Below are 20,670 nucleotides of genomic sequence, written 5' to 3'. Positions count from 1 at the left end.
TCTGCACCACCAAAGCTTTGTGCTTCTGCACACTTGGGGGCCACTAACCTGTGGGAACAATTGTGTGTATGTTTGTCTTTTCAAAGTGGATTACATTAAAAAAAATATTATTTTGGGACATTATCTAACTGCCCATTTGTTGCTGTCTCGTCTCTGGACAGTGTGTAATTTATCTGTTTTTGCCTTTCTGTCTCTCTAGGTATTAATACAGGGACCATTATCACAATAGCGAAGTCTCTATAAAATTATTTTTTGATTTTACCTTTTCTGGACTACTACTACTTTATGCATCTGACAAAGTGGATATTCACTCACAAAAGCTTATGCTCCAATACTTCTGTTAGTCTATAAAGTGCCACAGGACTCTTTGTTGCTTTTTACAGATTCAGACTAACATGGCTACCCCTCTGATACTACTTTATTATTATTAATAATAACAACTATTATTAGTATATAAAGAGGCATTTGCATGACTTGTATTCAGAGCCCCAGTCGTGCCCCAGGACTGCATTGTGCCAGGTGCTGTACAAACACAGAACAAAAAGACAGTGCCTTCCCTAGAGAGCTTACAATCTAAGTGCAAACCAAGAGAAAACAGATGGCTACAGTAAGTACATGGAAACAATACTGGTTAGCATGACGGGCTGTGGTTTCTGCATAGCAGCAGCATAACCGTTGTTAAGTTTTTTCTAGTCAGGGCAAAGGAGAGTTTTCAGGATAATAATGAAGTGACTTTGTGGCTGTTAATGTCCTTAATGTCACTAATGAGCCCCAGCCCACAAGCTACCTGTCCTGTGAGATGGAGAGCCTTTGGTCAATCACTTTGCTCCCTTTGTTTCCATTTCATTTTGTGTCATGATTCCTGTGGATGGTGGTGTTGCCTCACTTGTATGTTAACTTTAAGAGGTAATTCTCCAGAGTGCCAGCAGAGGGAAACCGTCCTCCACTTTGGGTTTGAAATTGTCATGGTTTCAGATTGTGTGTGTGGCTACGTCCAGACTACGCGCCGAATCGGCGGGTTAAAATCGATTGCTCGGGGATCGATATACTGCGTCTCATCTAGACGCGATATATCAATCCCCGAGCGCTCTTATATCGATTCCGGAACTCCATCAACCCCAACGGAGTTGCGGAATCGACAGGGAGAGCCGCGAACATCGATCCCGCGCGGTGAGGACAGGTGAGTAATCCTATCTTAGATATTCGACTTCAGCTACGTTATTCACGTAGCTGAAGTTGCGTATCTAAGATCGATTTCCCCCCGTAGTGTGGACCAGCCCCCAGATAGTCAAAGGTACAGGAGTGCAAGTGTATCCATAGGCATGGGAACTAAGGGTGCGGGGGCTGCTTCAGCACCCCCAGGTTTTGTACAGTGTCCAGGCCACCGGCCCCATGCCCAGGGTCCCAGCACTGCTAGCCCTGTGCCTGGGGCTCCGCTCCTGGCCCCAAAGCTGGGGTCCTGCTGCTGGCCCCTCGCCCAGCCTCAGCCTCCTTACCCTTGTCCCCCCATCTCCCAGAGCCATGGCTCAGTTCTGGTCCCAGCTTTGGGAAGAGGAGGCATGGACAGGGGCAAGGAGGGGGTGACATAAAAAGTTTTGGGACCACTGGCTTTCAGTACCCCGATTACAAAAAGTGTTCCAGCGCCACTGAGTGTATCCTGCATGAATTCAAAGAGAAGACACGGAGAGAGACAGAAAAGGATGAAGAGGAAGAGAGGGCTTCAGTTATGCTTTGTGTACCTTTAGTGGAACTGCTGCAGGCAAGACATCTTAAATCTATTTCAATGAGAAGAAAGGACCAGAAGTACACAAATAAATGTGGCAAAACTAAGCAAAGGGGGGAGATTTCTGGAAATATTTTCTAACAGATCTGTTAGATTGTGGAATGGTCTCCCAGGGAAATGGTGGCCCCATCACTCAAGTCATTTAGGACAGCACTGGACTCTGCACTAGAGAATACACTCTACAGAACAATCCTGTATGTGGCGGGGGGGGGGGGGGGGGGGACGGGAGAGAAGGAAAGTGCTGTTCTGTTGCTGCCTGTGTTTTGTCTCCTATTGTGAATCAATCTTTAGGGCTATCAGTCACCACTTTGCACAAACTACTAAATCTTATTTTAAAAGACCCATGAACCATTTTGTATGTTTAAAGAAATCCTGACCTTAGTCCATCCTGAAGAAATACAGCCTCCCTAAATTTCCTCCAGCAAGTACAACTGGATCCATTCTCCTGCCTCACTTCCTGAGCTAGTTTTTCATGCAGAGTATTGCTGTGTTTCACTCAAAGGTAGATCACTTCAGCGTGGGGGCAGTGATCCCATTATGCACCATCTACACAGCACTTTAGCAATGAGAGATGTTGTTATGAAAAACCCGGAGAAAAAAAACACTGGCACTGAGAAAGTACTTGATACAGCTAATATATCTCTTTATTTGTGCTATGTTCTTTTCAAAGATGAATTAAAGGGGGAGGAAAGGAAATGTCATCAGGAGACTAGCAGGAGATGCATGTCTTAGTTGGCGGCAATGGTCTCCTCGATCCAGTCAACATAGTTGCAGACCTTGGTGTAGACTCCAGGGTAACCCTCCAGAGCACATCCGATCCCCCAGGACACAATTCCTTGGAGCTCACCGTTGCACACGACTGGGCCACCAGAATCGCCCTGTGAGGGAAAAGATTTGGGTGTTACAGACACAAGCTAATTCAGGCAGAGGAATCTATTCAGCTAATCGGAAAAAGGCTTCAACTAGCAAGTGAATCTTGAAAGCGCTAGGTAAGCAGCAGCAGAGTCCATATGCTCTGATATGTCTGATGGGCAGGGAATAGCTCAAAATTCCCAGTTTCCTCTGTTGACCATTACGCACCTAACACTCATTAGCAGTGCCTGGAACAATGCTAATTGCGGTAAAAAGCCTAATATATCCAAATCTGCTGATCTGAGACTGGATTGGAAGCAGACACCTGCCTCTATCCTTGTTTTGTCCATCCTATTCAACTCAGTCAGAGACTGAATTGCATTTATAAGCCAGAGGTGAAATGCCCTGCAGTTCACAGCTTGATCTTTTGAGCCATCCAGTTCACACCTCCAAACACACCTTCCAAACTCCTGAGCACATTCTTTTCCTCATCACATCTTGTGGTTAATTCTTTGCAGGTTCTCAGAGTTCTGGCACTAAGGTTGGAACAGGAGGGACAAGAGTAGCTGAGCCCTGTCTCTGCAGAACAAGAGAAAATGAAAGGCAGCTTACCTGGCAGGAGTCTTTGCCACCTTCCAGGAATCCCACGCAGATCATGTTTGTAGTGATTTGTCCTGGGTAAGCATCACTGCATTCAGCCTCAGTCAGGACTGGAGCATCCACACACTGAAGAAGCTCAGGGTAGTTAGCTGCCAACACAGAGGGGAGAACAGTAAGATTCATCTTAGAAAGCAGAGGCCAATTAATACAAAGACTGGTAGATTTCTGGGCTAGAGAATTCAATAAAGAAGAGGTCAGTAAAAACTACTGCACCATCTGTGAGGAGGACCTCAATTACTAGAATAGAATAACAGGGGTTATTTCAGGAAAGGACTGAGGGACATTGGCAGAGCTGTATGGGGAGCCCAGGACTGAAATAGCAGGGGGCTGTAGGCAAGGGCAGCTCTAGACATTTCGCCACCCCAAGCACGGTGTCATGCCACAGGGGGCATTCTGCTGATCGCTGGCTCCAGTGGACCTCCCGCAGTCGTGCCTTCGGAGGGTCCTCTGGTTCTGCAGCTCCGGTGGACTGCTGGAGGTCCACCAGAGCCACCTGCCGCCCTCCCAGTGACCAGCAGAGCACCCCCATGGCATGCCGCCCCAAGCACGCGCTTGGTGTGCTGGGGCCTGGAGCCGCCCCTGGTTATAGAGCAGGACTGAGGGGCATTGGCAGAGCTGTGTGGGGAGCCCAGGACTGGAATAGCAGGGGGCTGCTAGTCAGGAGTGAGGGTAATTGGCAGACTAAGCATGTGGACTCAAAGACTGCAAAAGCAAAAAGAGCTGCAGGTCAAGACTGAGATGTATCTAGGTCCCATAACTGTAATAAGATAAGGGGGCTGCGTGTCATGTATGAGGCACATTCATACTCACAGCCACTGCTGAGGGTGTTTCCCCACCCAGAAATCAGGCACTGAGTCCCAGCAGCCACACAGGCAGAAGGAAGAGAGATGGTTGCAACACGGGAGTTCAAGGCAGCTGAGGTTGCCAGCTTGATCAGCATTATGTCATTATCCAGGACCCGCGAGTTGTATTTGGGGTGGCGAATTACTTTAACGGAGTTGATGAACTGCTCGTCCCCTTCCAACACATCGATGTTGTATTCACCAAGCCTCACCTGGATGCGGCTGCATAAATCAACCAGGCAACATGGAGGGCAGTTAACCACAATTAGCATGATAAGATGTGACCACTAGGTGGTACTACATAGTTCAGTGCACTGTGTAGTGATGACATTCAAATTCTATCATAGATCAGAAGTGAAATAATTGTGACTGGCTTTCATAATAGTCTTCATACTGAAATCAAACCAATGGGCCATCAAGTTTGGTATCCCATCTGCAACAGGGGCACAAGCTAGACGCTTCAGAGTAAGGTCTTAAATCCTCCCAGTGAGCCTAATTCATACCAGGAAGAGGAATTTTGATTCTTAATCCCAAATGGGAGTGACAGATGTCCAGAGGCAGGAGGACTGATTCTTGCTCTGGTTGAATATTTGTTTACATGACACAAATTGAAATTCATGAGCTCTGTCAGTTCTAATCATAAAAGATCGAGATGGGAAATCTCTACCTGTCCAGTAGATCTCCAGCTGTGGCCCAGGGTGAAAAGAATGAAAGGTTCTGAGAATACATTGGTGGGATGTGTACAGGAGAGGACCCTTCACTTGTGAAATGCTCTGCAGAATGAGTATGCTGGAGAACCCCTGATCTAGATCATCCCCCAGAATCAGCTCAGAATGGTCCTTACAGTATGCTGAGCTCTCCAGAGCCTTCCTGAACTCAGGAATGGTGACTGGTTTAGTTTCTTTAGTGTTGTGGGAGTAGCAATAACATATTGCATTTCAGTAACAAATTTTCATCCCAAGGTCAATTATGTCCCTAAAGGTGGATCCAGTTCTGTCGTCAGCCAGTATGAACTGCAATGGCAGTTGCATCTGGATACTGAAGGGCAGAACTAGGCTCTGTATAGAAAGTATATATAGGGATCAAGTCACCCCCTCCACAGATATATAACCACCTCTAGGGAAGCTTGGGGCAGGTGTCTAGCAGGGTTACTTAACACTTTAGGTCAAGAGACAAAGAAGAAGAAGAATGGATCCAATTGAGAATTCTGGGGGAATTAAAGGAGAACAGAAAGTAATTAACTAACAATTTTGAAAATTGGCCTGGACAGAAGGACTGTCAACCCTACTACAGAGAAAAGTGTTGTGGGAACTTTCATAGTGGTCAGAAACATCTCCTGATACCATGCTTGGGCACTGGGAGCTCACCCTGCAACATGGATTTTCCTTTATTGCTCTGCTATCCACATACTGGGCAGGTCTGATTAGATCTGACAAGATCTCAGCCAGAGGCTGCATGGCCATAGGCAATATATAATGTATTAACCTTCACTCACGATTTGTAGCAGTGAGCAGCTGACACGACCCACTGGTTGTTGAGGAGAGAGCCCCCGCAGAAGTGGTACCCAGAGTTCAGGGACACCTGGTAGAGGACAGAGCAGGTGTAGCCCCCCACAATTTTGTCATCATCATCAACAGGGACAGCAACTGAGGGAAATGGGGAAATCAGGTGTTAAAAAAATAACATGGAATCCAGTGATCTGAAATGCAGCAGCAGCTAATGAGCAGCAAATTATTTAACCATACTCTTAAAAGCTTTGGTTTACAGGAGTCTTCTCCACATCTCTTGAAGCCCTCTCTTCTCAAATTTTCCATGTTTCATGCCCACCACCCTCTAAGACATGGGTGGGCAAACCTTTTGGCCCGAGGAACACATCTGGGTGGGGAAATTGTATGCAGGGCCATGAATGTAGGGCTGGGGCAGGAGGTTGTGGTGTGGGATGGGGTGTGGGCTGCAGGAGGGCGCGCAGGAGGGTTTGGGGTGTGGGCTTCTGCCTGGCACCCCTTACCTCAAGAAACTCTGGGATGGCAGCAGCATGCAGTGGGGCTAAGGCAGGCTCCCTGCCTGCCCTGGCCCCATGCTGCTCCCAGAGATGGCCAGCATGTCTGGCAGTGGCTTCTGGGGATGAGGTGGGGCAGGTGGCTATGCCATGCACTGCCCTCACCTGTGATATCACCCCTGAAGCTCCTATTGACCGCGGTTCCCCATTCCCAGCCAATGGGAGCTGCGGGGGGCAGTGCCTACAGGAGAGGGCTGCACACGGAGCACTATGGCCGCCCCCCCCAACCCCCACAGTGGCTACAGGGACATGGTGCCAGCCTCTTCCAGGAGTGCACTGGGCCAGGGCAGGCAAGCAGCCTGCCGTAGCCCCACTGCGCCACAGGCCTGGCAATCCCACGGGCCAGATTGAAAGGCCTCAGGCCAGATCCGGTCCACGGGCTGTAGTTTACCCTCCCTTGCTCTAAGGCATGAGGCTGTGACAACTATCCTGGTTCTGGAAGAAAGCAAGTTTGGTCTCATCAACTCTGTTCCTTCATTGCCCAGTAAAATAATGATGGAGATTTCTTTCAGATCGCAAACCCTGAAAGACCTCAAAGTGTTTTACAAACACACACATATATATATATATATATATATAGTAACAAGATGGCCGATGTAGTATAGTGGGTCCTGAGCTTCCCTTGGCAGAGGGCTAAGATAACACCCCTGGCCCCTGATTTTGGGGCACCAAGGGCCCTGCTAGTGGCCTGGGAAGGTGGTAAAGGAGGGAAGCAGGGAAGGGGTCTGGGTTTGCTGCTTACTGTGAGCCCCAGCCCCTCTCAACCCCTGAGGGTTCTTACCCTCTTCCCCCTTGGGTGGGGTACCTTCTGTCCTTAAATGCTGGGGAAGGGAGTCTCCCTTACTCTGGTTTTCTGATCTTTCAAGTCTCACAGCACCCCTCCAAGCTCCCATCCTCTCTCCTTCCTCCTTCTCCTCTGACTGCCTGAAGCAGGGGGTTTTATTAGGTTGCTAACAGGGCCTTAATTTACTATGGGTGCTCCAATTAACCTGTAGCAACCCTCCCTATTCTACAGGGAACCACGCCTTAATTAGCCTAGGAGTTATATACTTCCCCTCTACCACTGCTCCCTGGCCCTCCTGTATCACTATATATATATATAAGAATTATGGCACTCACAGCTAAAGGACTGCCACATCTGACATGAAATACAATAGCTGTTTAACAGTGAACAGAAACAATACACATCAGTTTAGGGCAAGAAATGAAGAAGAATGTCAAGAACAATTGAAACTGCCACTGGAATTTTTTGTTTCATTGCAAGGAGACAGAAGTACAGAGAAAAGACAGAGAGAGAGAGAGAGAGAGAGACAAAGAGAGAGAAGCAAATGCAGAGAAAAACAGTGTCTCAGAGAGGGAGCAGAAACTTAGAAGTCTGAAGGGGACAGAAAAAGGGAGAGAAGCAGAAAGGGAGACAGAAGGGACAGACTGAAAGAGAGACAGAGAGATAGGGAAACCTGAAGAAAAGAGGAAAACAGTACATTTGTGGTAGAGCACCAGTGATCCCTGGAGAGCATCAGAGGTTCAGGAGAATTAAACTGCTTTGGAAAATTCCTGCTCCTAAGCAGGCAAGAATCAGGAGAAACTTCATGGTGCTACTGTTAGTGAGCACTGTCAGCTGTGACAGGTTTTACTGAAGAAATCACTCTACTTTATACCTCTCAGAGAGGTTCTCCCCAACCCAAGGTCCCACCAGGTTCTCACTTCCCACGGTCTTACATCAGTTCAGACAAATATAGTTACCTTATTGAGCTAAAAAGGTAATAAAGTGACTGTGGGTGCCACAGAGACCGGAACAAGCATTTCCTGAAATTAAAAGAGCAAATGTCCAATTCTATACAGCCCTGCTGATGTGCTTAATCCTACCTTGCACACTCCTGCTATTCCAGTGCTGGGATACCCACACAGCTCAGCCAATGCCCTTGAGCCCTGCCCTGCAGCCCCCTGCTATGCCAGTCCTGGGTCTTGTGATGAATGTGAAAATTGTTGGCAATATTTGTATGGTCCATAGATGGAGCTTGGTTTCTCTGTGAGCTTTGTATTGCCATACACAGAGGCCTGGCCTACACTACGAGTTTATATTGAATTTAGCAGCGTTAAATTGAATTAACCGTGCACCCATCCACACAACGAAGCCCTTTATATCGATATAAAGGGCTCTTAATACTGGTATCTGTAATCCTCCCCAACGAGGGGAGTAGTGCTGAAATCGAAATTGCCATGTTGAATTAGGGTTAGTGTGGCCGCAATTTGATGGTATTGGCCTCCAGGCGCTATCCCCCAGTGCACCATTGTGACCTCTCTGGACAGCAATCTGAACTCGGATGCACTGGCAGGTAGACAGGAAAAGCCCCGCAAACTTTTGAATTTCATTTCCTGTTTGCCCAGCGTGGAGAGCTGATCAGCACAGGTGACCATGCAGAGCTCATCAGCACAGGTAAGCATGCAGTCTGAGAATCAAAAAAGAGCTCCAGCATGGACCGTACGGGAGGTACCAGATCTGATTGCTATATGGAGAGATGATTGCGTGCTAGCAAAACTCCGTTCCAAAAGACGAAATGAAAAAACATTTCAAAAAATCTCCAAGGACATGATGGAGGGAGTCCACACTAGGGACTCAGTACAATGCCGTGTGAAACTTAAGGAGCTCAGATAAGCCCACCAGAAAGAAGCAAACGGAAGGTCCAGGGCAGCGCCACAAACATGCTGCTTCTACGCTGAACTGCATGCAATTCTAGGGGGGTCCACCACCACTACCTCACCCCTGTCCGTAGATTCCGAGGTGGGGATAATCTCAGCCATTCCTGAGAATTCTGCGGATGGGGAAGAGAGGAGGAAGAGGAGGACGAACTTACAGAGAGCACACAGCACTCCGTTCTCCCCAACAACCCGGAGCTTTTTCTCAGCCTGACAGAAGTACCCTCCCAGCCCTCCCAAGGCGGTATCCCAGACGATGAAGCCATGGAAGGGACCTCTGGTGAGTGTGCCTTTGTAAATTTAAAACATGGTTTAAAAGCAAGCGTTTTTTAATAATTAATTTGCCCTGAGGACTTGGGATGCATTCGCGGCCAGTACAACTACTGGAAAAGTTGGTTAACGTGTCTGGGAATGGAGCGGAAATCCTCCAGGGACATCTCCATGAAGCTCTCCTGGAGGTACTCTAAAAGCCTTTGCAGAAGATTTCTGGGCAGTGCAGCCTTTTTCCGTCCTCCATGCTGGGACACTTAACCATGCCATGCTAGTAGCAAGTAATCTGGTATCATTGGATGACAAAGCCTGGCAGCATATGGTCCCAGTGTTTGCTGCATTGAAGCAACATCTGTTCTTTATCTTGCTGTGTTATCCTCAGGAGAGTGATCTTCCCTGATACCAGCCATGCGATGGGAGGAGGGGTAAAGCGATCATCCTAGAGAATTTGATGTGGGGGGGGAGCTTGGTTTCTGCTGCTGCACATTAACAGGAAAGATGCAGCACTCAATGGACTTTGCTTGGTATTTGGGAAAGGAGGGCGCTGGATATATGAAGGCTGCAGAAAGACAATGGCTTACCATGGCCGCATGCAAGCCAAATTCTGTTACCCGGACCTGCGTCTGTGATCTCTAACACCAAAGCCGCAGGCACTCAATATTAAGATGCATGAAATCACATGTGCTATGTAATGTGAATAGTGTTGTTCACCATGAAAGAGTATAACCATTGTTCTGTAAAATTTATCTTTTTAAATACTTATCTCCCTTTTTTCCTTCCCTCCTGCAGCTGCAAATTTTTCAAGCCTCCCTCCTCCTTCCCAAAGTCTATCTTAGATAAGGCGGTGAAAAAAAAGGACGCGTGATGAAAATGTTCTCGGAAATCATGCAAGAAACCTGCAATGAAAGAGCTCATCTGAATGAGTGGAATAAAGTGGTATCAAAGTACAGAAAAGATGCCAGTGAACGTGAGGACAGGAGGGACCAATGTGAGGACAGGAGGGACACTCGAGATGAGATGTGGCGGCAGGAAGATCAGAGGAGGCATGATGCAATGCTGGGGCTGCTGCATGATCAAACTGACATTCTCTGGCATCTGGTGGAGCTTCAGGAATGGCAGCAGGATCACAGAGTGCCACTGCAGCCTCTGTCTAACTGCCCTCCCCCCTCACCATGTTCCTTAGCCTCCTCACCCAGATGTGTAAGAACACATGGGGACAGGCTCCGAGCACCCGCTCACTCCACTCCAGTGTACAACTCAACCAAAAGGCTGTCATTATTTTTAACTCTTTTAGTGGCCTCTTCCTTCACTCCTATCCTCCTCCCAAACCCCACCCGGGCTACCTTGTCAGTTCTCTCCCTCTTTTTATAATCAATTAATAAAGAATACATGATTTTTAAACAATAGTGACTTTATTTCCTTAGAAAGCAAGCTGTAATCTAAGGGGGAGGATGCCAAGATAAGGATATGGGTTCCATCTATCGCTCCACCACAGTTAGGGAATCCCATTGCAGTAAAGCCATTCACTATGACCTGCACATTTCCCAGAGTCACCACCTTTGGTAGCAGCAGCTTAGTGATTGCTTTGGCTACTTGCATCACAGCAGCCCCCATAGTAGATTTTCCCACTCCAAATTGATTCCCAACTGACTGGTAGCTGTCTGACATTACAAGCTTCCAGAGAGCTATAGCCACTCGCTTCTCAACTGTGAGGGCTGCTCTCATCTTGGTGTTCTGGAATTTTAGGGCAGGGGAAAGCAAGTCACAGAGTTCCATGAAAGTGCCCTTACACATGCAAAAGTTTTGCAGCCACTGGGACTCATCACACACCTTTAACGCTATGCGGTCCCACCAGTCTGTGCTTGCTTCCCAGGCCCAAAATCGGCGTTCAGTGGCTAGAACCTGCCCCATTATCAGCATGATCTCCAAAGTGCTGGGGTCTGGGATTTGAAAGAATTCTGTGTCCATGTCCTCATCACTCTCATCGCCGCACTGCTGTAACTGCCTCCTCCTCGCCTGGTTTTTCAGGTCCTGGTTCAGCATAAACTGCATGAGAATGAGTAAGATGTTTACAATGTTCATGATTGCTGTCTTGAGCTGAGCTGGCTCCATGCTTGCCGAGGTATGGCATCTGCACAGTTCACCCAGGAAAAAAAGGCGCAAAACGGTTGTTGGCTGCTGCTTTCACGGAGGGAGGAATGAGGCTGTACCTAGAACCACCAGTGACAATGTTTTTTGCCCCATCATTCACTGGGATCTCAATCCAGAATTCCAATGAGTGGAGGAGACTGCAGGAACTATGGGATAGCTATGGGATAGCCACCCACAGTGCAACGCTCCAGAAATCGACTCTAGCCTCGGTACATGGACACACCCCACAAAATTAATGTGCTTAGTGTGGCCGTGTGCACTCAACTTTATAAAATCTGTTTCCAAAAACCAGTTTCTGTAAAGTTAGAATAATCCCATAGAGAAGACATACCCTGAGTGTAAAGGGAAGCAACGGGTGCTTGAGTCACTTTAGCTGCATGGATGGAGACCAGAGTCAATAACATGAACTACATATGACCTACAAATGTAAGTGAAGGATCTGGAGGATACAATGGAAGAGCTGGTGACCAGAATTTTAGCATCTAACAACTGAGAGTCCAAGGCTGGATGTCCATGTGAACTCAGTGTGGCATGCAGTAGGAGGATAATAGACAAAGTATGTCAGGAGTTAGGGCTAAGAAGAGGTTTCACAGACAAACAGTGGGAAATTTGGGACAGGCGAAGAGAAAAAGGGCTGGGAGAGAGTGAAGATGGAGCTCAGGAAGAAAGAGGGCATGGCAAAGACCTGGCTTTCAGTGCTATGAATGCTGTCCTAACCCTGCCTCTCTCATGCTAACATGAAGAGTTTTGGTGCAGTATTCCAGGTGGCTAAAAAGGTTATGTTATTCTCAAAAGAGTGCCTGGTGTTGCTGCAGATACTTACTGAAGACCATTACACCCTGAAAGAGGGAAAAAGTCTCTCACAGGAGTCTGGCTCAGCTAGACTTGCTGCAGAGAGACACAGAGAGACAGGGTTTGCTGGCATCTGAAGACCCAGTTTTGGAGTCATGGAGGCTATGGGCCTGCCCTTGTGGAATACTGGATCCTTGGGATCCAGATCACTAAAGGGGTTAGTCCCAGGAGACTGGTTAAAGACACTGGCAGAGTGCAGAACCTTTGTACACATTGCAGTTCCCCACACCATTCTGCCAATGACCCTCAGTCCTACCCTGTAGGACCTCTTGCCATCTGAGCGATGGGGCTTGTAGCAACCTGCATGGTATTTGGAGGGAGAAGCACAAGTTGTCAGGAAGTCAATCTGTGTGCACATGGCTGGAATGCTAGCTGCAGCATCTCTGTAAATAGTTCTTTTAATGAAAAGCCCATTTAGTTTTACAAGCATGGAGTCCTTTCATGTTTTTGCTGAGCACGTGGTACATGAAACAACTCCTTTGAAGCATTTGAATTCTGACCAGCAGCACCACCTGTTAAGTTAATTATCACTTGCAGTGTGTTTGTCTATTCCAGTCACACCAACCTTCAGAACTCTGCTAAAGTCACTCTGTGCTGAACCCTGCTCTTTGAAACTCATCTTGGGCCTCTCTAGCACAATCACTGCAAAATCCTGCGGTAGAGGTTTGGTGATATTCTCAAATGAGAGACTCATATGAGACTCAACAAGCTCATTTCATTTGTAATCTCAGATACCGTGTGAAGTCGCATCCAAACAGGCAAATATATTGTGAATGGTTCCCATTTGTGTCCCCACCCCCACCTCAAGTCCACAGTGATTGGTTTTGCATGAGTCAAGCAATGTTACCTAGTTGGAGCAGGAGATTGGGAGTCAGTCACTATTCCCAGCTCTGTCACTGAATTGCTCTGTGCTAATGGTCAGATTTGTGTGTCCCTCAAATTTCCTCCCTTCTAATAATGTCTATCTCATATGTGTTTTGTAAGGCTTAATTAATGCATGTAGAGCAGTTTGAGAAAGGTGATTTGTAAATGAAAGAGTTAACCTTGCATAAAGCCAGGTAGGACAAATGAGGTGAAGGAAAATTTCCACACATCAAACCTGCCTTTCCATATTAAAGTACAAACTAAACAGCAAGGTCAGAGATTAATGCACATTTCTTCTGAAGAGCAGATGGGAGAAGAGAACTTGAATAACTCTCTTTCCAGCACTTCCAAATTCCCCCTAGCTGAACTTCACCCCCAATCTCCAATAACACCATTATGCCTTTAGGGGTCAATGTGCAGGCACAGAAGCAAGAGCCACCCTCCTCTTAAGTGACAGGTCTTCAGCACTCCCCAAGCCTGGTGAGATGGGGTTTGTAGCAACATCATTTGCACACCTCTGATCAACACTGGTCCTGCCCCTTCTGTGCCCTGCTGCTCTCCATGCCTCCTCCTGCCACATTTCCACCCACAAAGAGTGAAATGTACCATTTGTGAAGCTCTTAGATTCTGTGCAGATGAGAGCTGTAGGAAAGCCCATGAAGAAATTCAGAATGCTGTTTTCAATGCAGACTTTGATTTAAAAAAAAAGGCAGGTGCTACCTAGTGAATGATGACGATGCAAAGAAAAGTTGAACAGCTGCCTCATTCCCTGAGCACCATCCATTCTGTGGCACGGGTTGTGTGGAAAAATAGCATGTGATCATGTAATCACAGCATCACAATATATGTATCATATTGCACACATACAAGGGGTTGAATTGAGGCTGCACAGGCAACTGTAATTCAAGCATTTCTCAGCTTTAGAATTTAACATTTTTTTATGAAATTATTTATATAATTTTCTATCTTATTCTCTGTGAAATTGGCCAACACTACCACATGGATGTAATGGTATCCATGAGAGATAAAGCACCTTGATGGGATACAGCGGGCTGAAATTCAACCCAGATGAGATGGAAGTGAAGCTGGGAAACAATCTGAGGAGCCTGAAAAACCCATAATTAGGCCCTTCATTGTCTTGTCCCTCTTCTTTGGGAACCAAGTGATCCGGGAACAACTCTCCCCCTGTGGAGAGCCAGGAGATTACACCCATTGCTCAAGAAGCAGGGATCTATCAACCTTGTTCCTCATGTTGGTCTAGTCATGGCTGGAAAACTGTAATACTTTTTACATGGAGTTATCAGTGTAGGTCACAGAGAAACTCCAGCTTGTCCAGCTCTGCCCTTGAGCCTGAGAGATGCTAAACACTAGTTTCCACAGGAGTTGGGTGTATGATGTATCTATCTATGTAACTGTTATGCCACTGTTTTTTGCGTATTGCACCTTTAAAATTGTACGGATGGTCGTATCAGAGAAGTAGACGTTTTGTGTTTCGTGCTCAGACTGTCATTGTGGTGATACACAAACACAATGTGTTCTCTCGCTTTGTTCCATAGAGACTTTACTTTTGTTCTTTGTTTTGTTTTTTTCACTTAAACTAAAGTAAAGGTGAGTCTGACTGACAGAGTAAGGTTTGTGTCTGAAAAAAATCCACAGCAAGAATTCTGGCAATGAGGATGGGATCTAAAACAGCAGAGAGCCTAAAGCAAGTGAATTTGCAGGGGAGAGGTCTCCTAGCTAAACATAAGAGGTCAGAAAACAAAGATAAAAAGGTCAGCAATGGAAGGTTTCCAGTTTAACCAAGTGAGGAACATTATTTAATATATATGCAGAGAGTTGGTCAATATCTGATGTAGATGCTATTGAAAACAGTGGCATGAATAGGTCAGCACTGGGTGGGGAAAAATGACATTTGTCAAGCATGGAAAGCAAAGGCATCCAGAGCTAAATACATGTTCACCACTATTAGAATTAGGATTGATATTTGGTCCAGATCAATAGTGATCATAAGTTGCTACCACCTGATGGCTCTTTGGTCGGCATAAACTGCCTTGGTAGTTCTCAGTCCAGCACCTTGTAGGACTGGTGCCCATACTGGCACCATCTAGCCTGTTCTTTGGTCATCTTTACAGACCTAGCAGTGGAATATTCAACAAGGGGAAGGGGTGAAGCTATACCTTTGAACACCATTGAAATACAGAGAGCTTTCTGCAGGCACTGACAGCTGACACGCATGGTAAGCTGTCTAATGACAAAGCAGGTGGCCTGCTAGTGAGTCATTAACATCTCTCCTTCACTTATCTTATGTTAAAAATAAAACAAATCACAATAAAGCCTCCAAATTGTAGATTTAGCTAATATCTGCAACCATGTTTCTGTTATTGTCACATACATCCTTTTAATGATACAGAAAATATGGATCTTAATAATAACAATAATGATATAGATAGCTATACATAAGCCAGAAGCTTGGCATAACTTAGACATAAGCCTTTAAAATATGTCAAGTAGCAATGCTGTTTCTGTGATTCACACAAAGGAGATGTGGGTTGAATAACTACAACAGCTAACTAGCTAGATTTAACCACAAACTCTTACTAAATTGTGAAATAACTTCCTCTTTTCATTTCCTATGCCATATTTCTATAAGTTTGTAATAGAGATATAGTAGAACAATCTATACTATTTGACAAAGTATTATAAAGTATAATTTTATTATTAAATAAAATAAATAAAAAAAGATTTCAGAAACTATGTCAGAAAATTAAAGTTATCTAGAACCATTCTGTAACACACCCTTTCAATTTGAGGAAGTTTTGCTGCCCAGGCAACCTGAACACAAACTTTTTCAAATAATATGGACTATGCAGTCTATTTAAATAGAAATCAATCATTAAGAAATAGATAACTGATGTTTAACAAAGGTATATATAAAACATATTTGCTTTGTATTAAAGAAGCTGATACATTCAAATGGTATGTTGAGAAGCCAATGTGAAGTTTACATTTTTATGGCTAACCAACCAAAATGTTACAAGTCTGTAAAGCCTGATTATCTGTGTGATTGACGGTGGCACAGAGAGAGGTTTGCATATACAGCAATCCTACTGATCTTATCCCTGAAGTATATAATAATATTAACATTATACCCTGAATGGAATAATGAAATAGTGGTACAGAGGTATATACAAATTTTTTTGTGTTATTTCATTAATAGTTATTTCTTACTGGTGATGTATGAAGCTCTGATGCTGTATGATTGAAGGTGACCATTTATATCATTATTGCTACTAATGTTGCACAATTGCACTAAATTTGATACAAAGTATATCATGTGTGGCAAATTTCCGGTACTGTTATGCTGGGTCTCACGCTTTCTCTACTTTGGAGAAGGTTCAAGGCACCATTGCTTGCCTCTGAACCTGTATTTTAATTACCCCACAAGTGTCCTTGAGGAGGGGAGTGGAGAGGGAGGGACCTGGGCCTGCCCTCTTCTCCAGGTCCCAACCCAGGGGCCCTGAGGTTTGTGATGAACCACTTGGACTAGTGGTTCCTTCCCCTGGGCTACTTCCCTCTCCTGCCCTTCAGCTTGGGAGGGGCTTCTTGCCCTCCTTTTACACAAGCCAGGTGCCTCTTACCTAGGATTTCTTTTGGATTTCTCAGCCCACCGCAGCACTCCTCCAAACTTCTTTCCTTTTTTCTCTCTTCAAAACTGTTCTCTTCTCCAACTTCTTCAAACTGCTCTCTGCTCCAACTCCCACACTGTCTGGTTGAAGCAGGGGGTTTTTATCACATGACTGACTGCTGGTGCTCTAATTGGCTTCAGGTGCTCTAGTTAATCTATAACAAACCTTCCTCCCCTTGCACGGAATAAGGCTCCCTGCTAACACTCTCCTGCTGCCCTCTGGCCATGCTGTATCACACATGTAAGGTGTCAATGGAAAAGTTACAATCTCTCAATTATGATTATCCTGGTTAAATCTATGTTTCATCACTGTATCTGAAGTTATGAATATTGGCTATGTATTTGTGTCTCGGATGTGTTTGCTTTTGATGTGACACCACAAAGTAGTTTACATCCAGTTTCACCAGCCCATTGTGAATGGACTATTCCAGCTTGATGGGCCATTAAAAGAATCAACTCTCCGAATAGCTCTTTCTGAAGAAGCCTCAGACAGCAAGGAGCCAGTGGTCACCTCTGTGATTCAGAAAATCATGTAAGAACATGTGATGTGGACACATGACATTGGACTCCAACTTTGTCAGTAACTTTCCATATAAATTGTCTGTGGTTGTTGTTTGGGAAAGTAAATTTCCATGCACATGGCAGAGGATATAAAAGACACCCGAGACGTCTCCATTTTGCCTAATTCCTGTTCCAATTCTCTGGACTATGGATTTACAATTAAAAGGAGTATTTTGAACAATGTACTGAGGATCTCCCAGTCTTCTGGAAATTACCAGAGAGGTTATTCCCCCTCTCCCCCCAGTGTAGACCAGGCCTAATATGTATGATGAAAGAGGGGATTCTAACCTGGTTTATGACTTTATTGAATCACTGGAAGAAATGATAAATTTGGTTTGTAAAATAAGGGAATTTGGCAATAATGCAAAAATTAAAGGAAACTATTCAATTAAATGCTAGGACTGTGACAAAACTGGCCGCAAAAAGGAGTGTTATAAGTTTAAAGCAGGACAAGGCGGGCTGTCACAAAGTGTTCAGTGAATATTTCTCTCACAGTTTGGGAAACAGAGGAACATTAAGCTGAAGGGGTAAAGCTTATATGTACAAGAATCAGCCTCACAATTTTTGTTTTGCTCTGGGCAGTTAAACAACAATTTAGCTATTAAGCGAGTTTTAGGATCTGTGATATATATAAGGATAGCTCACAAAAGCTCAAACATAAAAGGTATTAGACAAGACATACTAAAGATGCTAGGGAATAGGGGATCCGAAACTGCACCACCTAATTGGTCTCAAATGCAGACAATGACTGGGACAAGGGCACCATCCAAAAACTAGGAAAATTGGGTTTGAAGATTGGACCTCTGGAATTTCAGCAAGAAGTCTGAATGGCTCAAATAGTAGGTAAGTTATGGCTAATAATGTGCAATCAATGCCAGGAAAGGTGTCTTGCAAATTCAGTCTGTGTAAATTCCCTAAAGATATGGCCCAGGTGCACATGATTTATAGACAGCTGGTTTGCAGTGAGTGAATTGTCCTGCCCCCAGCGGCAGAAATCATTTCAATTACATGTGCTATGATAGCTTTCCAGCAAGGAAGAGATCGGGAATGGTTGAAACCTTTTTTGAGACCCAGGTTCTTGGAAGAATATTAGCTGCTAAAGCTCTTGTAGATCTGAAACAAGGATGAAACCCTGTTCATTTGCTGAATGTTTCTGGCAAGCAGTAAATAGTAAAAAAAGAGAGCCCATTTCAGTGGTCAGCAGGGTGTGATTCAGCATTTTCAGAGATGAAAAAGGCTCTTGGGACTGCTCCTTTCTTGGCCTATCCGTTTCAAGACCCATTTAATCTTTTACACAAATGCCAGTTCTTACAGTTTGGGATAGAGAATTTCATAGTGGCTGCCCCCCATATCTGAGAATGTAGTTGTTGAAGTTGAGGCTGGAAAAGTTGCTACAGAGCCAAATTCCCCATTCAAACAGAATGGGCAGGGCAGGGGCTGCCTTAGCCAGCAAATTGCACAGAAACAACAGGCATTCTTCAGAGTCTGATTGATAGGCCCTCATTCCTAGTGGATGAAAAAAAGTCCACCAGGGAGCAAAAATCCCATCAGAGTTTGGGTGGGAATAAAAATATTTCGGTTGGTGATGTGAAAACATTGAGACAAAAAGACACTGTAGATATATAGATAGCTTACCTTGTATCAATTTTAACTTGTTAAACAGCTTATTTCCTTTCTGTTTGAAATGGGTTATACGGGAAACCAGCAGGAGATGCATATTTAAGTTGTTGGCAACGGTCTCCTCGATCTAGTCAACCTAGTTGCAGACCTGGGTGTGGACTCCCGGGTAAACCTGCAGAGCACACTGTGACATTCTATACCTTGGGGAATGCCCTGTAACCCCCTATATTCCTCATTTATATATAATTGTGATCTTGCATATAAAGCATGCCATGTGGGGTATCAGGGTAAAGGTTATGATCTGGTGAAAGTCACTGTTCTATCTAAATAAGTATGAATATAATAAATATGAAGTTATGAGATTGTGTTGTATGATTGTCAGTAAAACATGTTGTATATTGCAGGTGGTCGCTGAAGGAGAGAGGGCAAGGAAAAAGAGAAGAGCTGATAGTCCTGCAAGAGGAGGGGAGGAGTCAATGGAGGCAACGCTAAATATAAGCCCCAGGCGGATTGCAAGGGGGAATAGGAATTGAGAGGACTTGCAGCCGGTGGGTGCGGGAGATAGACCGGAGAAGCGCACTGTCACCAGGAAAAGGCAGGTCTACGTGATTGGGGACTCCTTACTGAGAAGAATAGATAGGCCTGTGACTAGAGCTGATCGGGAGAACAGAAGGGTGTGCTGTATGCCGGGTGCTAAGATACAGGATGTGGACCTGAGGCTGAAAAGGATACTAGAGGGAGCGGGGAAGAATTCGTTGATTGTCCTTCATGTGGGAACGAATGATACGGCTAGATACTCTCTGGAATGTATCAAGGGAGACTATGCCAGACTGGGGAAGACGCTTAAGGAAATCGAGGCTCAGGTGATCTTCAGTGGGATTCTGCCGGTTCCTAGAGAAGGGTGACAAAAGTGTGACAAGATTATGGCGATCAACAGATGGCTCAGGCAGTGGTGCTATAAGGAGGGCTTTGGGATGTATGGCCACTGGGAAGCATTTATGGACAGAAGACTCTTCTCTCGGGATGGACTTCACCTGAGCAAGGAGGGAAATAGACTTCTAGGATGGAGGCTCGCCGACCTGATTAAGAGAGCTTTAAACTAGAAATTTGGGGGAGATGGTTGGGAGATGTTTGGGAGATCTCCATGCCGGAATTTAACCTTGAGAGGGAAGTAAACAAAGTAAGAGGGGATACAGCCATGGACAGAAGAATTGGCATAAGGAGGAAGGGTAGTGTAGATAACAGACTAACAGGTGATGTTGGTGGTAGAATGTCCATGCCTAACAGGGTACAGAATGTGAGTGAAGCCAAACGGCAAAAATTAAGATGTCTGTACACTAATGCGAGGAGCCTAGGGAACAAAATGGAGGAACTAGAGCTACTGGTGCAGGAAGTGAAACCAGAAATTATAGGGATAACAGAAACGTGGTGGAATAGTAGTCATAACTGGAGTACAGGTATTGAAGGCTATGTGCTGTTTAGGAAAGATAGAAATAAAGGCAAAGGTGGTGGAGTAGCATTGTACATCAATGAGGAGGTTAACTGTAAAGAAAGAAGAAGTGATGGAATGGACAAGACAGAGTCTGTCTGGGCAAAAATCATACTGGGAAAGAAAGCTACTAGAGCCTCCCTGAGATAGTGCTTGGGGTGTGCTACAGACTGCCGGGATCTGATTTGGATAAGGATAGAGACCTCTTTAATGTTTTTAAGGAAGTAAACACTAATGGCAAATGTGTGATCATGGGAGACTTTAACTTCCCAGATATAGACTGGA

General features: G+C 45.2%; 1 protein-coding gene, 1 long non-coding RNA gene and 1 gene segment (V, D, J or C); 1 reads left to right on the top strand and 2 right to left on the bottom strand.

The window, feature by feature from the left end:
* Positions 1-20,670, bottom strand: part of LOC127046890 (T-cell receptor beta-2 chain C region-like) — a 151,287-nt gene that overhangs the window by 12,153 nt on the left and 118,464 nt on the right.
* LOC127047251 (uncharacterized) lies at positions 1,096-19,852 on the top strand. 2 transcript variants are annotated; one of them, XR_007773360.1, is made up of 4 exons: positions 1,096-1,180; positions 3,154-3,313; positions 18,018-18,119; positions 19,301-19,852. It is a non-coding gene; the product is annotated as an uncharacterized LOC127047251 (long non-coding RNA). The 2 variants fall into 2 exon arrangements; XR_007773361.1 differs by lacking the exon at positions 18,018-18,119.
* LOC127047188 (anionic trypsin-like) lies at positions 2,458-7,787 on the bottom strand. Its single transcript, XM_050945229.1, has 5 exons — positions 7,736-7,787; positions 5,633-5,783; positions 4,106-4,359; positions 3,248-3,384; positions 2,458-2,661 (listed from the first exon to the last, which is right to left on the bottom strand). Exons 1-5 carry the CDS (start codon positions 7,785-7,787, stop codon positions 2,512-2,514), a joined length of 744 nt encoding a protein of 247 aa, XP_050801186.1. The 3' UTR covers positions 2,458-2,511.

The sequence above is a fragment of the Gopherus flavomarginatus genome, chromosome 1 (genome assembly GCF_025201925.1).
Source record: "Gopherus flavomarginatus isolate rGopFla2 chromosome 1, rGopFla2.mat.asm, whole genome shotgun sequence".
NCBI classification, from domain to species: domain Eukaryota; kingdom Metazoa; phylum Chordata; order Testudines; family Testudinidae; genus Gopherus; species Gopherus flavomarginatus.
This window is presented reverse-complemented; position numbering and strand designations above follow the sequence as displayed.

Excerpts from the sequence above, each read along its gene's own strand:
- LOC127047188 (XM_050945229.1), bottom strand. The coding sequence starts at position 7,787 with ATGAAGTTTCTCCTGATTCTTGCCTGCTTAGGAGCAGGAATTTTCCAA. Across the intron at positions 5,784-7,735 it reads AGCAGGAATTTTCCAAAGCA|TTGCTGTCCCTGTTGATGAT; the intron begins GTTTAATTCTCC and ends CATTTCCCTCAG. Across the intron at positions 3,385-4,105 it reads AAACACCCTCAGCAGTGGCT|CTAACTACCCTGAGCTTCTT; the intron begins GTGAGTATGAAT and ends CTGTGTTGGCAG.